At 40.5% G+C, this 22,263-nt stretch overlaps 1 protein-coding gene across 14 annotated transcripts in view; it reads left to right on the top strand.

Moving 5' to 3' along the window:
* The window catches only part of LOC137375999 (teneurin-2-like), an 812,476-nt gene that overhangs the window by 190,464 nt on the left and 599,749 nt on the right, over positions 1-22,263 (top strand). For 10 of the 14 annotated variants that reach the window (XM_068043882.1, XM_068043881.1, XM_068043877.1 and 7 more), the window contains exon 3: positions 5,356-5,454. The exons of the other annotated variants lie outside the window; for them this stretch is intronic. In XM_068043882.1, coding sequence (XP_067899983.1) covers positions 5,356-5,454 — 99 coding nt within the window. The remainder of the gene's footprint in view (positions 1-5,355; positions 5,455-22,263) is intronic. 14 annotated transcript variants of the gene reach the window in all.

The raw sequence follows: 22,263 nt of genomic DNA, 5'->3' as shown, positions 1-22,263 counted from the left end.
TTAGAAAGAGAAGTGACCAAGAGGGCAGGTTAAAGGAAGACCGGGAGGAATCCCGTATGAAGACCCCTACTCTCCGGTTACCCATCCACGGGAAATGTGAAATGTTAGACCCCACATCCTCCTATGTTAATGCAGACACCAAACGCACCCCACCAGAGTTGCTAACAGCATTTACAGGAACCTGCAGAGACAAAGAAAGACCTCTAAGGAGCAGCGAAACCATGAGGGTGACGGCTCACCTAGTCAATGTGCCACAGGGGCGTGCAATAGAGTCTGCACACATACCTGCAGGCAAGAGTGTCCCAGAGAACAAAGGGGAAATTAATAAAGAATCCTCCCCCGTGGTCAAAGAAAAAGGGAACCACCCATCCCCTGAAGTCAAAAGTCTTTGCATGACTCAGCAAAGCACTGAAAGAGAGTTCATGATAGACCCACCCACACTATCTCTCCTGAAAAAAAATGACCTCAGCAGGAACAAAGACTCTAGGCATTCATGGCAATGGGCAAACTGAAGAAAAACTTCCCCAAAGAACCATGTGGTTACTGGGATGCCAGAAAGGGGAAATTAAAGCAGCACTGGCGCCCAGAAAATACAATTGTAATAAGCTTTAAGATTTATGAATGAATGGGAATGAAAGAGAGAAATGCATGGTTTTCTGTATCTTATGTATTTTTCTCTCAACTCTTTTAATGAAATGTGCTTTTTTTTCAAATTGCATTTCATTGCCCTGGGTGTGGAGGTGTCATGCAGGCCCCCACCTGCCAAGAATGAGGCACATTAATTTCACCACATGGACACTAAATTTCAAATTGTTGCTGGGAAGAAGAGAATGCCTATTATAAGGAATTGCCAGGCTACTGGCCGGAAAGACATTTTTTCGTATTAGCATACAGTGTTGGAACAAAGGAGCTATGCCCTGCTCCCATACAATACACAGAAAAGACCTGGTCAAACCAGTCAGTCATATGACCATCCTGCTGGCCAACTTGGGGAGTTTTAAATAGTACAGACAGTGTTTGAACTGGCAGAAAGCTCTTTGTTCCTGGATAGAAAAGATTTCTCCTGGCTGGCTCGCCGCAGCCTCTCCTGTCTGCTCCCATCTCTTTCTCACCAACTTCGGAATCCATTGAAGACGCATGAACCCCAAGAGAGAAAAGTCTCCTACAGTGAACAAAGTTTAAGAAGAATACTGGGTCCCAACAAAAAGCAAGATCCACCTATAAGCAAGGACTATACAGTGAACTCGAAGACCTGTAACCAAAAATTCTTCAGTTATTGCCTCAAACATTTCCACTTATATTTTTCTTCTGCTCTTTTCTGTCCCTATTTTCATGTGTGTATCGCATATGCATGCTACTGTGGGCGTGTCGTGTATCCGTAGGCGTTAACCAAATTAGAGTTTTAAGTTTAAGTTTTACTAAATTTCACTTTTCTTCTTTAACCCTAAGGAAGCCTTTTTGTGCTCGTTTCTTTGCCTTATAATCTGAAAACGGTGAACCAGGATTCACCAACGGGGAGCTTAAAATACGGTGTGTTTAAAATTAAATCCTGTTACAGTAAGACCAGTTGAAGGCTGAGAGGGACCCCTAGACACCTTTCTCACCTGTCAAAGTTCATTGGTAGCAAATTATAGTATGTTTTGTGTTGTAGCTTTGTTCCCATTAGGAACTGGGATGGGCTTTGCCAAAACTAATTTCACATTGGATTCTGACAGTCCACCCAGTTTTGACAGGACAACAGCATACTGCCTTTTGGTTGCTGAACTTTTACTTCAGCTTTCTGTACTTGCTCTCTTTGCTACCTCACTTCTTCCATTGGACTGATGGCATTCTAAATCATTTTAAAAGGTGGGGCACATCTAAAATGTAGAGCATTATAATAGGAAATTACTTCCTACTTACTGTCCTGCCGAAAAAGTCAGATACTCCAATTATGTGGGTTGACTGCAATGGCAGAACAAGAGTAAGAGGAATACTGTTGGTCTGTGGTGCAAGACCAAAGCTTTAGACATAATCATTTTTTTATATATAAGTCTACTGGTTCTTGAGTTCACAACTCCAGTTTGCCATGACTGAGACAAGGCCCTTAATGCAACTTCCAGCCTGAGGTCTGGTGTAATTCTACCATAACAGTAATCTAATCAAGTGGTTCAGGTAGCATCACAAACCTTGACAACTGAGTTTTTGTGCGGTTACTGACAGTCATCTAAAGCAATGATCTCAGATTACAGGCTACAAATTACTCAGCTAACATCTTCTGAACCCTGAGAAAAAAATCACAGCCTCAGAATCACTTCCAAGGGATCAAGTATTTTTATAATATATGTTGTGAAGCTCATGGGATGGTTTCATTTAATTTTGTCTTTCATTTAACTGATGGTGCATCGCCATTGGAATGTCAATGTCCAGTCATCATGTCATTGCTGCATGATAGCATCCACATTGAAGGATTAAAAATTGTGCCACTTCAAGTTTGTCAAGAAATTTTAGTTGATTTTCATACAATAACATGGCTTGTGTATTATAAAACACATCCTTATCATTTATCCTCAGTGGTGGTGTAACTTACTTGAAAGTTAAAGACAGTCATATTGCATTCCTATGTTAATTTAAAGGAAATGTTATATTACCAGCCCAACCTCACAAATTATATTATTGCCCTTTAACATTGCTTCCAAAACGATCTGCTTGACAATTCCAAATTATAATTACAGAAATTCAAACAGAAGCCACATACTGTTACAATTTCCTATAGATCATACGCTCAAAAAATAACCAAGAAACCCCAGGCTTTAATTTTCAGTGGTATTTTGTGTCCATTTAGGTGAGCATTGCCATTGTTGGCAAATAAAATATTTGTTGTCCTCATTTGCATCCAGTGTCAGCACTAAAGTTCATCTCAGATTCTATATCACGAGAATGAGGTCCCAGGCAAATCATTTACAATATTGCCACCTCATGTGTTTTCATCTCAAATCCAGAGAGGAATTCCTCCTGTCCAAGTGTGATGGTTTGTATTTACCAGCCATTTTTAGATTAGATTAGATTAGAGATACAGCACTGAAACAGGCCCTTCGGCCCACCGAGTCTGTGCTGAACATCAACCACCCATTTATACTAATCCTACACTAATCCCATATTCCTACCAAACATCCCCACCTGTCCCTATATTTCCCTACCACCTACCTATACTAGTGACAATTTATAATGGCCAATTTATCTATCAACCTGCAAGTCTTTTGGCTTGTGGGAGGAAACCGGAGCACCCGGAGAAAACCCACGCAGACACAGGGAGAACTTGCAAACTCCACACAGGCAGTACCCGGAATCGAACCCGGGTCCCTGGAGCTGTGAGGCTGCGGTGCTAACCACTGCGCCACTGTGTAGCCATTCCGAGGGTGACTGTCAACTTAGTGCCCACTGGTGTCAAATTTTGAACTTTCTCCAAGAAATGGGGGTTCAGCTGGGCCAAACATCTTTCAAATAGGAACATTCAAACTTTCAGAAAAGGGAAGGCAAAAACCCCCCCAAAAAACTCTCAGTACAGGCACAATGGCAAATTACTATAATATGCTTCCCTCTGTTTATATCCAAGAATGTTTTCTTTGACTCTTGAATGTTTTCTTTGATAATTCTTGACCTTTAATTTGTATAATTTATAACATTGAATTTAAGTTTTTTTTGCCATTATTATCCTCTTCCCCTCTTTTCAAAATGATTTTACATTCTTGAAGATGAAAGCCAGGGCAATTCCAAGTCTGTCAGGGGTTCTGCTGTCAGGGCAATCATAGCCTTATGGCTTTCTGCAGCTTTGATTTAACCTTGCGTAGATCAATTTCAACAGGGGAAACCTTCTGCAGGATAATGACAGCTCCTCTATGGAGACTGCATTTTATTTATATTGCTACATATCTTCATACATAGGGACCTGTCCTCTGCAGGCAACAGGAACATATCCAGGCATTGCACCTTTTTTGAATTGAACAAAAGCACAGGAACAATAGTTCCATGGTGCATTCTCCATGGCAACACCTCAACCAGAGTCGACTTGCCAACCAATCAGCACCCTTTTCTCATGCAGTATAAATTGTTGCTCCCTTTGAAATTTGGCATTCTTGCATCTGTACTGATGAGTGCAAGATGAAAAGCTTTGACAGCATGTCTTTCTATTCTGCAATACTGAAGTTCTGTACTGCCAAGCGACTATTTATGTCGTAACAACTAAGGCACGAGGAGTGCACTGTCTTCCTCTAGTTCCACTTCTCCACAGGTCATAACATATATTTAAATGTTTACCCAGTTACCAATACGGCTAATTATATACTCTATTTTTTTATTTCAGAATAAAATCCACCAACCAGGTTTCTTTCATAAACAGCAAAATTATTTATTTATTATAAAACAAGACTTATCCAATAGACATGCAAAGCATTAACACACAATTTGAAATATGAAAATTCCCTTTTAAAATTAGCCACACACACAGGTTAAAGAGAAACTAAAGAAGTTTTCTCTGCAGAGATCTTTGTATAAAAAAAGACAAAAAAATACATTGGCCAAATACTTGTCAATTCTTGAAAGAAAAGAAGATATGGAATGCTATCAGTTGTCCCTTTATTCTGGCATCCCTAATATGCATAGATGGCTGTAACCCGGATCTTTTTGGAGCAGTTCTCCTCAGGCGACATCGAGGTCTCGCAGGCTTTCCAGGAGAAATACGGCATCAGGCATTTCAGCTATCACACACTGGAATTTGCAGGGTTTCTCAGAGAGGTGCAGAAAAGATGAGCTGAGAGTTTCTCTCAGCAGGCTATAAACTCAACTGACTCAAAACAATATTCCAAAATGAAACCAACTCTTGACCACCATAAATCTTGACATGTCACTTCTCTGTAAACAACTCTCCCAGTCACCCAGGCTTCTGTTGTTTATTTAGCTTAAGACATGTGGCATCCTGTAAATGTTATTTTTAAACAGAAAGCTCAAGTCCTTCAAGTGACCTTTTTTTTTAAAAAAAAAGAACAAAGTCTATCATCTATGGAATCACTTAAGTCCCAAATGAATCCATCTCCACAATCTTCACCTATAAGTCCTCAATTTAAAAAAAAATAGAAGCACTTTCATAACAATATTTAATATCTGTATATAGTATAACTTACTTATGTACTTTGAAGGTTTCAATTTTAGACAGTTCTTGTTCATTAATGAAATAAAATCCTTTTGACTTCGTAATTGCTCCATGAAGCCCAATTCGGTTCTTCCAACAAATTCTTAAGTGTATTTCCCTTACTTTACATGTCTACACATCTGTGTCTACTGCCACACTTTTATTTTTTTCATTTCTTTTATTTACAGAAGACACTGCCCTTCATCTGTCTGAAGCTAATCTAATAGTACCTCACTATCATCCAGGAGGAGTGCTTTATACAGTCAACAGCCCCAACCTAACCACAGGTACCTAAATTTTTATTCCAGAGAGTTGTAATTCCAATTTATCACACTGTCCAGTTCCCTCTCCCACCTGTTGAGACCAGAGACCTAAATTTCAAGGAGTCCATTTACTTTTTACAGCCTTGTCTACTTTTCTCCATTCACTCCATTTCCTCCAAAATGAAACTGAGCATATGTAGATTTAAATCAAAATCTGAACCTAACTTCCTCCAAACTATTTTGCACACTCCCCTGCAAAGGATATTACCCCTCACTAAACTTACACTGGCTCTGAGGACCAAGTAATGTAGTCACTTGGAATGTTGTTCTTGGTTGGAATCTAGCTTCAACCATTTGGGAGGAAATTTTGTCGTCTTTGATGACTTTAAAGGTTCTGAGTGAAATGAGTCTTGGACAATCCACAGTGCAAAACTGGCCTTAATTGACTATAAATGTTTACTGAAGGTAATATATTGTAGAGACAGCTTTACTCTGTAAATAATGGAGTTTTATATACTGTACTTGGTATTAAAGATGTTCAAACATTCTGTTCCCCAGGAATAACATCCTTCACCTGACAGGAAACTAAGTCACTTTACCCCCCAAAAAATCATTTATATTGGCAAAATTAACTCATAATTGAGAAAACTTCCATCTGACAATCAAAACTTCTATCTATCAATCAAAATTAGCCAAGTTAGCTTTGCTAAGTTGGTGTCTATTTTGTTCCATATTCACCTCAGGGGTAGCATTTATACTGCTGACATCCCGATTTATGTCAGTTGAAACAGGATTAAAAAATTGTAACTAAATTCCACGTGTGGTATTTTTCCTCTGCATGCACTTTGTTCTGCCTGTCTTACATTCCCACTATCCTTTCAATATTTCCTTACATTTGAAAAAACATGTTCGCACAAGCTCTTAGAATGCATGTAAATTGGGCATCTATACACCTGCTTGAGCATCTGTAAAGCTATACCATTGAGAAGGATTAGTTTACTCATAGTGGCATTTTACAATTTTAGATGGAGAACTCTGATTACGTCATTTGTTAAGACAAACAGGACTTCAAAGTGACACACTGTTCACTAAAAATGAGTATTTAGAAATATTTAGTATCACTAACCCCATCCCCTTTTGATGATCCTGCCAAGTCTGCTTTGAAACCTCATTTGTTACTGTGTGTAACCTTATTCCTCGTATCTATCGATATCTGAATTAGAGCTAAGCAAATAAACCTTACACAGAAGCTGCAGAAATGAGTGGCACTTATTCAGGCTGTTAGCTCTACAGATGCTAATGAATCCCCCTTGGGAACAGAGACAGATGCAAGTGTCTTGAAAGTAGATATGATGACACCTGTGGTCATGAACTGCACTGTAGTTGCTGTTGACATCATTTTCTGACAGTATAGTCCTAGTGTCCACAGTACTTATCTGCTACGATTTGTCTAGTCATTCTCTACTCTGTCAATGCATATTTTTTTCTCTCTGAATTTTTTTTTGTTACATTGAATGGGATCCTTACGTGACCTTTTTTACTTCTTTGTGTGTGCTCATCAAGCACTCAGGAACAGTTTTAATATTGCTACCAATTTGGTTCAACTCAAAATCAGTGTTTGTGTGGGCGGCACAGTGGCGCAGTGGTTAGCACCGCAGCCTCACAGCTCCAGGGACCCGGGTTCGATTCCGGGCACTGCCTGTGTGGAGTTTGCAAGTTCTCCCTGTGTCTGCGTGGGTTTTCTCCGGGTGCTCTGGTTTCCTCCCACAAGCCAAAAGACTTGCAGGTTGATAGGTAAATTGGCCATTATAAATTGTCACTAGTATAGGTAGGTGGTAGGGAAATATAGGGACAGGTGGGGATGTTTGGTAGGAATATGGGATTAGTATAAATGGGTGGTTGATGTTCGGCACAGACTCGGTGGGCCGAAGGGCCTGTTTCAGTGCTGTATCTCTAATCTAAAATCTAATCTATAGTATGTCATTTACAGTGTATTCCAATATCAGAGATAGCTGAGAGGTCTTTTGTTTGTGAATATGCAAGATGTTTAGGATAATGTTTTGTCAATTTGAGCTTCAGACCATTTATATGGAATATATAAATATCTAAAGAAGAGGGTTTTATAAGGCTGTAATTTGCGAATGGATGTGATAACTTGTAAGTGATGCTCAAATTGTTCCTACAGTTGCCTGAATCACCCTGATTGAATCCTTGGTTATTTGTTTAGGTATTTGTTACTTTGTGAAACATGTACTGTAGGATACCAAAATCAAAATGGATCATTTTCAATATTATGATACTATATTTAAGTGATATAATGATGCATTTTAAAGTGGTTCACATCATGTCTTTATAAACCAAGGGGAAAAGTGACAGCCAAACTTTTATAATCATGGTACCCTTTAATAAAAATAGCATCAGCCAGAAATGCTCCATGAAATGTATGAACTATCACAACACTCAGTAGAGTTTGAGAGAAGATGTCAAATTGAATACAAATGGAGTGAAGGAGTTGGAGAGAGCAATAAATTACTATGTTACCAGAAGTGCCTTGAAGGTTAAGATACACTTACACAAGTGATCACTTGCGTAAGTATTGAACTCAAATAAGTATTATCTATAGCACATTCATAACTTTATATCTTCTGATATGTATTGACTAGTTTCGCTCCCATCTCCCCTTTTCAAACTTATCTTGCTCAGGTGATACACTTCCTGCTCCCTTGACCCTATTCCCACTAGACAGTTGATCACCCAGCTTCCTTTCATTGCCCGCATGCTAGCTGATATCCTTAGGTACTGTACCCCTCTCCTTCAAATCTGCTGTCATCACTCCCCTCCTCAAAAAAATGTTTAACCCGTCTGTCCTTGCAAACTACTGCTGTTGTTACTGTAGTTACATTTAGTGTTCGATATCCTCTTGATATTTGTTATGTTCATTGGTTAATATTCCTATGTATATTTACTGCTTTATATTTTATGCACAATGGTAACATATTTACTTGATTAAGTCATTATAGTATATGTTTATTGGGTTAAAGCCTGGCAGTATACATCATGTTTTCTAAGTTATGCCCCTACAGTATGTATTAACTGGGCTAAACCTCTATCATATCTATTGTATTACTAGGTTATGCCCCCATAGTATATGCTCACTGGGTCAAGCCTGTACAGTGTCTGTAAAATTTATTGGGTTGTTCGCTGATAATTATAAAAGATATGTAATAAATTATTCTCTTACAGTATATATTCACAGGGTTTCATCTCCACAGGATGTATTAAATTTCTTTGATCCTGCCCCACAGTATATATTTGCAAGGTTAAATCTCCACAGTATGTATACTATTTGCTGGATTTGTCATGTCATGACAGAATAATATAAAAAGGCATGGTACAGTGGGAAACATTTAAAGGATTCAGTGAGCAATTTGGAAAGACAAATATTAAAGTCTGTTCTGGGGTTTTTTTGTTCATTACACTTTTAAAAGTGTCACAGCAGTCTGTGCTCTAAAGTGTCACACTGTGGATTTCTGTTTTTAGGCCATCCATGCTCTGTAAATTGCACACTGTGCACACAGGGCTACAAATTGAGATCTTTTTATTTATTTAAATGATTTCTAAAAGGTCTGTTCACAGAATTCTTTATCATCGCCTTTGAATCTTAAATTACGACAAGTCTTGCTACAAAGAAATTGGAACATTATGCTGCTATATCAGGGGATGGCGGGATCCAGGTTTCTGCACTCAATTCCCCACACATTAAATTGCAATTTTGACAATGATGCCAAAGTGGAAAAAATGTATCGCTGCTAATGTGCAGCTAATAGTGACTGCCCCAGATCAGCATAGTCAGAGGCCCAGGAGTTGGTTGCCTGCCGGCCCTATAGGCTAGGAATGGTGCAAAATGTCTGACAACTGAAAGAGGATAAACAAAAAAGAAAAGAAAGACTTGCATTTATACAATACTTTTCATGAACTCAGGATGTCCCAAATGCCTTACAACCAATGAAGTACTTTTGAAGTGTAGTCACTATTGTAATGTAGAAAATGCAACAGCAATTTGTGCCCAGCAAGCTCCCACAAACAGCAATAAAATAATTAAGCAAGTTTTAGGTGTCGGTTGAGGGATAAATCTTGACTAGGACAACAGTGATAGGATGTGGGGGAGGTGAAGGATAGCTTCCCCTCTCATTGAGATAATGCTATTGGATCTTTTACACTTATAATTATCAATGATTATACCTGAGAGGGCTGATGGGGTCCTGGTTTAACATCTCATTCCAAAGTTGGCTCCTCCATCAGTGCAACACTCCCTTAGTACTGAACTGGAGTGCCAGCCTGGATCATGTGTTCAAGTCACTGGAGTGGGGCTTCTGTCTCAGATGCAAGATGCTACCACTGAGGCAAGGCTGGCATAAAAAGGATAATGAGAAGCTTTTACAGAATAATTTTACTGATGCTTTGGTGCATAATAGCGCCTGATAGTATTCTGATGTTATTCCATTTATACTGCCAAACCTTATGTAATGCATGGAAACTTTGATGAACTCAATCCCAACAATTTGCATTGCTCTTAACATAGGAACTGTCTCATGGAGTTTCACAAAGTAGAAAAGGAATAGCCTCTGCACAAGAGTAGAGATGATATTTGAGAAGGGTTTTAAAGGTGCAAAAAGAGGTAGAGTGGTGGAGGGGTTTATGGAGGGAGTTCCAAAGAGTAAAGCCAAGATGGCTGGAGGCTGTTCCACCAAAGGTAAAGAGGGGCAAACCAGGAGGCTAAAATCAGACATAAAGCTGGAGAAGGTTGCAGAAGTAGAAAAGGGTAAGGCTCTGAAAAATTTGTAGATAAGGGCAAGGGTCTTAAAGTTGTTTCAAAAGCCATAGGGGTGATTTTAATCTAGGAAACAGGTGGCTTTGCATCAAGTGGGAGGTTAAAGTCTGATAAATCTGCTCCCAATTCAAACCCACCTCCAATTTGTCCAAATCCAGCTTTAACTGAGGCCAGAAGGTGGGTGGGCAACCAGCCCAATCCAAGGAGGTGTGTTGGAACTTTAAATATGATAATGAGGCAGCGAGCCTCATTGTCATTCTACTTTTCAACTTTAACTCTGGTTGGCCAGCCTTCCCAAGCATTGGGAAACCTGGCAGCTTCATCAAGGCAAGAACGTGCAAGATATAGGATGTAAGTGCCTTTATACCTACCTTCTGGAACCATTTTCCTGCATGAGAACCCTTCACATTCAAGCACCTACCCGCACCCCCCGCCCCCGCCATAACCAACCTTCCTTCTAAGTCCTTCTAGTGGGATTTAAAATGATGAGTTTGGTCTTCCTGAAGATCAAGTGGATAAAATTCAGGTTAGTTAATGTCAGACAACACAGAGTTAGTTGGTGGAAGTGGCAGTGAGTTAGATTTGGTTGCTATCAGCTCACAAATACATGCTAACCCTATGCCTATGGAATGATATCACCAAGGTGTATCATGTAGATAAGTAAGAGGAGGAGGCACAAATGAAATCTTAGAGAACTCTGGAGGTGAGCATGAAGATAAAGTAATTGCAGGAGATGCATGGTGTGCATTGGAACAGGTGGAACCATGCAAAGATAGTCCTACACCGCTACAACAACAAAAGCACCATCAACAGTTTGTATTTATATAGCACCTTTAATGTAGTAAAATGTCCCAAGGCGCTTCACAGGAGTTTTATCAAACAAAATTTGACATTGAGCCATATAAGGAGATAAAGTCAACCACGTAGAACTTCTTTGATTAGTCATAGTATTAACAATGGATGGAGATGAAAAATGGCTTTGGGATTTTCAATGTCTAATTCAGCTAAAGTGAAGACAGTATTTGCAAGTCAGGGTGTTTACTTGTAGTTAAGTTGAATGTACCAGGAAATTTACTCGGCAAAGTACTGCTATTTGTTACTCTTTGTCAAGAGAGAGGAGAATCTCTTGGAAACTGATAAATGAAAATTCAGCCCAGGCTGGTTCTTTTTATAAATGTAAGGATGACTGGATTTGGACTGAGGCAAGGAGAAGGACACATTCGTATTATAGAGTTGAATTTGAATTAAGGTCTCATTAGAGACGCATACAAATTAAAAAGCATTTTGTGAATTGAGGTATAAGATGCCTGTAGCAATTGGAATGTTAGCATTTTAATAGAAATAAGTTATTAATTTGAAAAAAACAAAAGTAATACCTATCCCAGCACTTAAGGAGAGCTGGTAATTGGACTAACAATTTCTGAATATCCAAATGCTTTTGTGATACCAATTACCACCCATTTCATCAAAAATTCTGTTGTGTATAGAGACATCTGGTGTATGATTCACAAAGCCAGCTCTCACACAGTACTGTGGTTCACATTATTTATCACCACAAGAATGAGAAATATTCCTACATTGGATACTAAGGATGTTCCAAAACAAAATTGACGAATGTCTTGTGGCTCATAAGGTATGATTCACTCCATTTGACCCTAGCTGGCTCTAACACAATCATGTAGCACTCCAGCTCTACTTGGGAGTGTGTTTCAATTTTGATTGTCATTTGTTTTCTTTGCAGATATTAAAATTTAGAATTTAGCAGACTTACCCATATACAATCGTACTGGGAGAATGGGTGTAGGGGAGGCAATTCTGTATTCTCAGCAGCTAATAATTCTTTCACTTTCACCTGAGGTTGTCTCAGCTTGTTTGAAGAGATCTGCACAATTCGGGTCTCACATCTCACTATGCTGCTCCAAGTCTGACAAGAAAATGAATCAGTTCTAAATAGCACAATCTCTCCTGCTTCTTCTAAGGACTAATTTTCTTCAATGTTTTGAAAGGCAGATCAAACAAGAATGGCATGCACTGTGTACTGCAGTAGAGGAACTGAGGAAAGAGCAGTCAATCAAGTGATAAAAGCCATCTTTTCATTTTTCAATCCTCCATTTCAGTTTGAACTGTGATCTTTTTATTCTTTGTTGTGTCTTACTCTCACTCATTCTAGCATCCATGGTTTGTTATGAGATCTATGCTTCTGCTAAGAATGACACTCCTGAGGTCCAGTACGACCCTGTGGATCTCCTGGCTTCGATGATATTATTTCCCACAGATAACATAGTATTTTACTAAACCGTTCTCAGCTTTTTTGTTATGGCTGTCCACAACAAAATTGGTCTTTACCTTCATGGACTAGGTGCCTATTTTTATCTCATTGGTGAAGCAGTAATATGTGATGAAATTAGTGTTGAGTCAGACATGCTTTATTGCATTGTGCTGATGCATGAGTTGATTTTTTTTTGTAAGGCAGGGAAGAAAAGGCCAGAATCACAAGGAATTTCCAAGGGTTCTTCCAATCTTCTTTCCCTGGAGTTGCATATGATTTTCCTTCCAGTATCACAGTTGAAGATCAGGGAACTTGCACGGAAATTCTCCCACAAATTGTTTGTTGCCAGCCTTACCAGAACTAGAGCACAGAATCAAAATCAAGTCATCAAAAGGTGCAGGTTTGCCTTCAGAATGAATTTTAAGGGTCCACCTATTTAAAGGAATTATCTTATGCATCCCCCACATCCTTTGTCCCAGCATTGGCTGCCATGACTTCAGCTGCCAAGGCTCTAAGCTCTGGAATTTCCTCGTGAAATCTCCCTGCCTCACTTCCTTTCTCTTTGTTTCCTCTGGAAACAAATGGACTTATTAGCAAGAGGCAGCATGGTTTTGTGAAGGAGAGGTCGTGTCTCACTAATTTGATTGAGTTTTTTGAGGAAGTGACGAAGATGATTGATGAAGGAAGGGCAGTGGATGTTATCTATATGGACTTCAGTAAAGCCTTTGACAAGGTCCCTCATGGCAGACTGATACAAAAGGTGAAGTCACATGGGATCAGAGGGGAGCTGGCAAGATGGATACAGAACTGGCTCGGTCATAGAAGACGGAGGGTAGCAGTGGAAGGGTGCTTTTCTGAATGGAGGGATGTGACTAGTGGTGTTCCGCAGGGATCAGTGCTGGGGCCTTTGCTGTTTGTAGTATTTATAAATGATTTGGAGGAAAATGTAGCTGGTCTGATTAGTAAATTTGCGGATGACACAAAGGTTGGTGGAGTTGCGGATAATGATGAGGATTGTCAGAGGATACAGCAGGATATAGATCGGTTGGAGACTTGGGCGGAGAAATGGCAGATGGAGTTTAATTCGGAGTTTAATTAACATTAATAAATCAGAATAAGTATAGTATCAAACTACACAGTAATTGTGAGAAAAAAACATTTTTATTGGAATTCTAATGTTGGCCCGATAGTCGATGCCATTACTCTTATGAAACTGACAGCAACTTCTGGAGACCACACATGCAAGTGAAATGCAGAAATCCAGAAGTTATTATCAGTGTTTCTATGCTTCTCCACAGGATGTTTTGTTAAAGTCCTGATCTTCAGAAATCACTGGATGCAAACTTCCACTTTTATACTATTTGTCTCACTTTAAAAATCCTTGAAAAAGTTATGCATAACTGAATGGGGTGTAACAGGGTTCTTAACAGCACACTAAGTTCATTACTACTGCTGAACATCCTCGATTGCCCTGAAAAAACTGTGTGTGGACGGTCAAATTTCTCCATGATAAAAAAATCATTTATTTTTTTTTAAATTTAAAGTTTGTCTTTGATATTTTAGATTTTACCTTAATCCCATGTGTGTGTCCAAATCTTTATTCCACAATCTGTAAAATGTTTTAAAAAGTGAAGAATAATCAATGCTTTAAACTTCCTGGTTTGCTGTCTATGTGAAATCTTCAAATGTGATTGGCTATTTAGCTGGTGTGATCGCATCACTGTTGCTGGACACAATAAATTTCCTTCTGCTGTCCCTGATGAAATTAACATCAGAACAGGTGAAATCTGTTGTATGAGTGCTTCAAGAGTGATGCCCCTTTTAGAACTCAGGAAGCTAAATGAGGCAAAGATTCTGTAGATAGTTTGCTCTGTTTTGCATATACTAGTTTACACCTGTTAGAGTCCTTCAAGGCACTGGAATCCACGTATCTCATTGTGTTACTTAAGTTAAGACAAAGAACACATGACATGGTGGCAGCTGTGGTGAAAAGACCAGCTATAACCTTGAAGACCATGGGCAAAACAGCAAACCAGTGAAGAAACTTTAAAACAAGTACCTGAAAAGAGTGAAAGAAATACTGGCCCAAACAGTGGAAAGAAAAAAAAAAACTTGCCTCCAGCTGTGGGAGACAAAGCACTGAATGACAGCCTACAAATAAATTCCTTTGATCTGGTGAATCTTTATGCTGACGGTGGAGGAATCCCGGTGTAAATAAACAAAGCTTTGAAGTGCTTAAAAAGTTGATTTTTTTTTTAAAAGCCTCTGTGGGAGAGAGAAAAAAAATCAGGAAAACCCAATTCCTAACACAGGCTGATTGAGGTTGGCGCCATTACAGGAGGCATCTGGGGAAAAAAAATGTGGAAAACCCCAATCACTGCAGAGTCTCCATTGAAGCAGTCAAGCTGCAAAAGTCATTAAACCAGTCAACTGTGAAGAACATAAACAATCTCTAGCAAAAAAAGCAACAGGGAAAGCCCTTGAACTGCTTATCGAAAAGCTGTGTAAACATACAGGCTGAAGTGCTGAAAGCAAAGCAAACAGAGAACACTGTCAAGCACCTGTTCCACTCTATCAAAGCAGCCAGTCCTAATAAAAGAGAATTTCTTAAAGGGGAAACAGCACAGAATTAATAGAACACGTTTTAAAACCAGTTTTAAACCACAAATAGAAAAGTCAAAATAAATATAGTGCTGCAGGTACACAAAGCGCTGAACAAAATTAAATACAGAGCAGAAAACAAAAGAACAGCAGGAAGATGGATATCAAATTTCTCAGCATGAACTGGAAGGCCATTGATATCCTATCCAAGTTCAAACTTTTTAAGCAAAGAATGGAGTTATGCTTCACAGACCAAGCGGTTGTAGAACCAGAGAAGGCTGTAAAAGTACTGATAGCAGTTGGAAATGAGGGGTTGTACAGAATCAATACTTCTGGCTTATCTGAAGAGGACCAGAAAGATCCCGCAAAGATATGGAAAATGTTAGAAGATCAGCTTCGGGTAAGAGTAAATTTTAGAATTCATCGCCTGGAATTGATGTCCGACAGGCAACAGCCACAGAATCAATAGATCAATTCATCAGTAGATGCCGTATTAAGGGCAATGAATGTGATTTTTCAGAAACTGAGCTGTTGGAGCGAATAATGAAGCTGGCGATTGTCTCAACACCTATTGAAGCAATTCAAAAAGACCACTTGGGAAAAATGCAAGAAATCTGGCTCCAACGACGCAGCCAGGATTCACAATAGGACACAAACAGAAGAGAGGCGCAGCAACAGGGCAACAGCAGCAATGACAGCACCAGAGACTTGTGTAAATGTAAGCCAAGACATGAAGCCTACAGTGAAATAGACCCAAGACAAGGCTCAGAGTGGAGCGATTCTCAGTCAGAAGGCAATCAGGCATTTCACATTGTGAACCTGACACATTGTGTTAATGAAGTCAAACAACTGGAAGCTTTTGCTACTATCAATATCATGTGCCCAAAGAATGTTGGCCAGCACAAACTCAGGATTAAGATTGACATGGGAGCTAGTGCAAATATCCTACCACTCCGAATCCTGAAGGATATGTACCGGGGTCGCTGGAAATTAATGATACAACCGACAACTGCAAAGTTAACTGCATACAATGGATCACCCATCCCTTGCAGTGGCACACTAACAATGCAGTGCAGCTATGGCAAGTCGGCATGGAAACCACAAATATTTTACCCGGTAAACATGAGCAGACCAGCAGTGGCAGGACTACGAGTGTGTAAGGACCTCAACATTGTGACTATCCATGAGGTCACCAAGGTACCCACATTGAGTCAGTCCACAACCTACAGCAAATACACCCGGACAGGTTCAAGGCCATAGGAGATTTCAAAGGTGATGCTGTACTGCACCTCAGAGAGGATTCACTCCCTGTGTCCAGCCCCCTGATGTCTGAGATGAGTCACAGTTCTTCCAGGATGTCAGTGGTTCTGGTTTGGAAAGTATCAGCCCCTTCTCAGAGATGCCACACCAAGAGAATGAGGATCCAAATTCAGATGGTGAAAGTTCCAAGTCAACAGGCAATGCTTTTTCACGCTCCAGTGACTCAGAAGAAGAGGTTGACATTGTAACCAGTGAGAAGCAAAGGCTGGCATTGCCAAGGGGAAATCTTCCAAGGACTGGAACCCACTCGCAGATTCTGGCCAGCATCGAATGGTGCAGGCTGGAAATTCAGCAACAGCACGACTATGCCACACTCTCACCTCTGCTCTCCAGAGAACCGCCAGCACCAAAATGAGCCAGAATGAACAAGTATCTCCATGAGGCCAAGTATTCCTCCCCCAACAGATCCTCGACCTTGAGCCTCAGGCCTTCAGACGCAGAGGATGAGGAGAGGCAAAAGACACACAACGTCTTGAAGAGGTAGAGGAGGAATGAGTTGAAGCATTGTCTGTTGGCTCTTTGAGATTAGGTACCGTAACTTTCCAAGAATGACAAGGCCTCAAAAGTGGTGATCCTGAGAAAAGCAACAGAGTATATTAGCTGAAGGCAGAGAAACAGAAACTGAATGCAGAGAGGGAGAAACTTCAGAGAAAACAGCAAAAGCTGAGATACAAATTCTCCGAGCAAGAATTCTCAAACCACCAAAACATTATATGGACTCTTAAGCTTCTGCACTCATAGATTTCACAATCCCTATCCTCATTCTTGTAAATTTTATAATCTCTATCCCTGTGGAACTAATTTTAATGTTATTCAATTTTATGTGTTTTTACTTATAGCGTATGAGACTTATCTTTGGAAGGAAAGGTGATGTTTTATGATTGCTTCAAGAGTGATGTCCCTTTAAGAACTCAGTATGCTAATGAGCTAAGTACCAGGGTGTAGTCATGTGACTAGAAGCCATAATCACTCAGTAACGGTAACACCCTAGACAAAGGTTCTATGCATAGTTTGCTCTGCATTGTATACATTAGTTAAGCTGTTAATAAACCTGTTAGAGATCTTCAAGGCACTGGAATCCACGTACCTCATTGTGTTATTTAAGATAACACAAAGAACACATGACAAAATCCATGCTACAAAGATGGCTAAATCTTTCCGGGGCAGCTTTCTTTGAGATCAGTGTCAAGTGCTGTCGCTTTTCCACTGACCACAAGTTCCAGGCCAAAGTACAATAACATTAACCTGCATTTATATAGCACCTTTAATGTAATAAAAGTCCCAAGGTGTTCCACAGAAGTGTTATTGAACAGAATTTGGCACCAAACCACATTAGGTAATATTAGACTAGATGACCAAAACCTTGGTCAAAAAGATGGGTTTTAATGATTGTCTTAAAGGAGGAAATTGAGAAAAAGAGGTGGAAAGATTATGGGGAGGGAATTTCAGAGCTTCGAGCCCGAGGCAGCTGAAGGCATGGCCAACAATGGTGTGGTGATTAAAATCAGGAATGCTCAGAGATCTAGGGGGCTCGTAAGGCTGAAGGAAATTACAGAGATCGGGAGGCGTGAGGTCTTAGAGGGTTTTGCAAACAAGGATGAGAATTTTAAAATCAAGGCTTTGCTTGACCGAGAGCCAATGTAGATCAGAAAACACAGGGGAGATGGGTGCGAATAAGAACACAGTCAGCAGAGTTTTGAATGACCTCAAGTTTGCATAGAGTAGAACGTGGGACGCCAGCCAGGAGTGCATTGGAATAATTAAGTCTAGAGGTAAGAAAGGCATGGATGAGGGTTTCAATGGCAAATTAACTGAGGTAAGGGCGGTGTTGGGCAATGTCATGGAGATGCAAATAGGTGGCATTCAGTATCTGTACCATCTTTCTCCAGGTGGCATGACTTGGAATTTAAGCCAGCTTGACCTTCCTGGCCACAAGAAAGTCGTCTCATCTGATGTCCTGCAAGAGAGCCTCCACGTCATTATCTGAAAAGTTGTAGGTCCTCTTCCTGCTAGCCTTGCTTCACCCATTTCTTTCTCCAGTGACTATCTCTCCGTGAAAATGGAAATACTGTTTAGACACTTGAAACACAGTGAATCAAATAAATCAAAGATATAAGCAGTCTAAAATCCACCATCAACTCTAAGCCTCAGTCTGAATTTTTTTTTTTATGAGTTTGAAATTATTCCTATTTATCAGGGATCCCTTTGTGGAATCCTGTTTACAGTTTCTTGCTGAGGCAAAATGTAAATCAACAGACTGGAATGACAAGAAGTAGGACTTCTATTAGAAAGACTAGTCCAGTGATGGACCATAAAATTGCTAAGGAGACAGAAAACAGACTGGCTGAGTTTTTTCAGTTAAAATCCAGATCAATTCAATTTACATTACACTTAACCGAAACAACTCCATTTACATTGTTGCAGATTGTAAACAAAATAATCCTGTTGGCACCAATGTTTAAGACAGGTGCCAGTATTAAATTGACTGCAAAGAGACTGATCCTATTGCCTCTGATATTGACAAGTTGACCCCATTGATTCTCTTATTAATCCAACCAATCTCATTGACACCAATGTAGAACAACTCAATCCTATTGACACTAGTGTTAAATAGATTGATCCTATTGGCACTAATATTGAACATCCAGTTCCATTGATATCAATTTAAAATTGGTCATTGCCATTGATAGCAATATTAAACAGACTAATCCCTTTGATACCAATGTTGACTAGCTTAATCCCATAACACCAATATTAAACCATTCAATCCAATTGGGACCAATGTTAAACAGACAAATTTCCATTGACACTGATATTGAATTGCTGAAAGATATTGACATGAATGTTAAGCAAACTAATTCCTTTGCACCAAACTTACACGATTCCACAATTTCATACAGTTGTTTGCTTTGTACTTAACGAGACAGATTTTCTAGTTCTGTTTACCAAAATTTTGATTCAAGAAGAATTTATATCTCTGCTTTTTCTATGATGTACAGCTTAAACACACGATCAGGCAATGGACTCTACCAACCTTTCCATCCCACCCTCACACATGCACTCAATAAGTTTCACTGAGTCTGAAGTACACAGACCTTGAGTTGCTTCCACCTCACCTTTCCAGTTACTTGGTGTGGTCTTTGAACACTTAAGAACATCATGAATTATTACGAAAAAATGCATCGCAACCTGTGGATGAGCACTGTATCTTGTTTCAGGACTCTGGTTTTCTATTCCAGCATAGGGCAGTGTCATGCAGAAGCGAAATACTGCAGATTCTGGAAATCTGAAATAAAAACAGAAAATTCTGGAGATATTCAGCAGGTCAGGCAGCTTCTGTGGATAGAGAAACAGAGTTAATGGGCTGAATTTTCCCAGTCTTTTGGAGATCAGCTGGAAGGCAGGACGGCTGGCAATACGGCAGGGAAGGCAGGAGGGAGGGGAGCTCAATGTATTCACGCTGCCATGGCATATTGCCATCGGCAGGTGGCTCAGTATCACGGCCGTCCAGCAGGTGGCCAATTGAGCCATTTAAGGGCCAAACTAAGGGCCACTTCCCCCCTCTGCAGGCATTTTGCGCATGTTGGGAAGGCCCGCTGCTGTGTGAGGAGACCGCCAGGTGAACCTTGGTGACCCAGCAGTGTCCCAGCGGGGGGCCCTCCTTAATGTGTGCTCCATGGCCCATGGAGGGCTCCCGACCACCTGAGGCGATGGCCACCCCTGCACCAAATCCGATCCCCCACCCCTCCCACTGTCACTAAGCAGGTGAAATGGGAGAAAGTGGAAAAAGAACAAAAGGGATGATCTGTGGTAGGGCGGAAGATGGGAGCCATTAAATGACAAGAGTTGGTGGTGCAAAGCCAAAGGGAGTGGCAATGGGACATGTAAAGAAATACAAAATATGTCTAGAGGACCTGTGAATGGCCGAATAATGAACAGCTGCCATCCAAAAGTAGAAACAAGAGCAAAACCGAAACAGGCAAAGAAAAGGAAACAAAATGGGGTCAAAAATTATGGTCTGAAATTATTGAACTCAGTATAGAGTCCGGAAGACTGTAAAGTGCCTGACCAAAAGATCAGGTGCTGTTCCTCGAGCTTGCGTTCAGCTTCATTGGAACACTGCAGTAGGCCGAAGACAAAGAAGTCAGCGTGAGAGCAAGGTGAAGAATTAAAAGTGCAGGTGACAGGAAGCTCAGGTTCCTGCTTGTGGATGAATGGAGGTGTCCGCAAAGTGGTCACCCAATCTGTGTTTGGTCTCCCTCATGTAGAGCAGACCGCATTGTAAGCAGTGAATATAGTATACTAAATTGAAAGAATGCATGTAAATCTCTGTTTCAGCTGGAAGGAGTGGTTGGGGCCTTGGACGGTGAGGAGAGAGGAGATAAAAGAGCAGGTGTTGCATCTCCTGCGCTTGCATGGAAAGGTGCCATAGGAAGGGGCAGAGTTTTCAGGGTAATTGAGGAGTGAACCAGGGTGTCGCGGAGGGAATGGTCCCTTTGGAATGCTGAAAGGGGAGGGAAGGGAAGATGTGTTTGGTGGTGACATCATGCTGGAGGTGGCAGAAATGGCGGAGGATGATCCGTTGAATACGGAGGCTGGTGGGGTGGAAGGTGAGGACAAGTAGAACCCTATCATGGGTCTGGGAAGGAGGGGAACTGGTGAGAGCAGAAGTGTAGGAAATGGGTCGGACACAGTCGAGGGCCCTGTCAACCACCATGGAGGTGAATCTGCAGTTGAGGTAAAAGGAAGTGTAAAGCAGAAATGGCCATGAAGCCCTAATGAGTCTCCCTTTTCAAAGTATGAAAGGGTATCGACATATTCTCTTTGCCCCATGTTACATCCTTAGTGCAATAGATTTCTGGAAAGATATTCCTCTCCTGTTTAGATTAGAGATGCAGCACTGAAACAGGCCCTTCGGCCCACCGAGTCTGTGCCGAACATCAACCACCCATTTATACTAATCCTATATTCCTACCAAACATCCCCACCTGTCCCTATATTTCCCTACCACCTACCTATACTAGTGACAATTTATAATGGCCAATTTACCTATCAACCTGCAAGTCTTTTGGCTTGTGGGAGGAAACCGGAGCACCCGGAGAAAACCCACGCAGACACAGGGAGAACTTGCAAACTCCACACAGGCAGTACCCAGAATTGAACCCGGGTCCTTGGAGCTGTGAGGCTGCGGTGCTAACCACTGCGCCACTGTGCCGCCCCACTGTGCTGTTGTTTTTCTGTGGTGGTAATGTAGTTGAAATTAAAAGAAAGTAACTTGTTCTGCCATCCAGCCTTCACAGATCTATGATGTGATTATTTATTTTGAATACATTCCTTGCTCTCTTCCTAATTGTACCTAGATACTGAAGCTAATTATCTGTCTGCCGTTTTTGCTCGGTGTTCTCCAAGGTAAAACATTTCCGTGCTGGACAAAAACAGAAAAGCTCAGTCATCTCAGAGGAGTGGATCGCCATTTTACAGCATCTTTTATTGGAGTCTCATGGCAGATTAAAGCAAGAGTATACATGGTGCCAGAAATACTAACAGCATACTTACAGATGATATAACTTTCCAATCTGACAAAAGGATTTACAGTAACCTTGTAATTTGAAGTTTTTTTTTAAATGCTGTTGCAACTTTGCACCCAATTACTTTTCTAATTAATTCATTCTTGTTCACCTCTTCGTAACATCAAACTATATCTAATGCCAACTTTAATTGCTTTCTTGATGAGGGCAGAATAATTCGGATAGAACAGACTTTATCTTTTCTCTTACTGGCCTCTGCTACTCGGTGCCCATTGGCAATAAAT

Source organism: Heterodontus francisci, chromosome 12, assembly GCF_036365525.1.
Source record: "Heterodontus francisci isolate sHetFra1 chromosome 12, sHetFra1.hap1, whole genome shotgun sequence".
Classification (NCBI taxonomy): domain Eukaryota; kingdom Metazoa; phylum Chordata; class Chondrichthyes; order Heterodontiformes; family Heterodontidae; genus Heterodontus; species Heterodontus francisci.
This window is presented reverse-complemented; position numbering and strand designations above follow the sequence as displayed.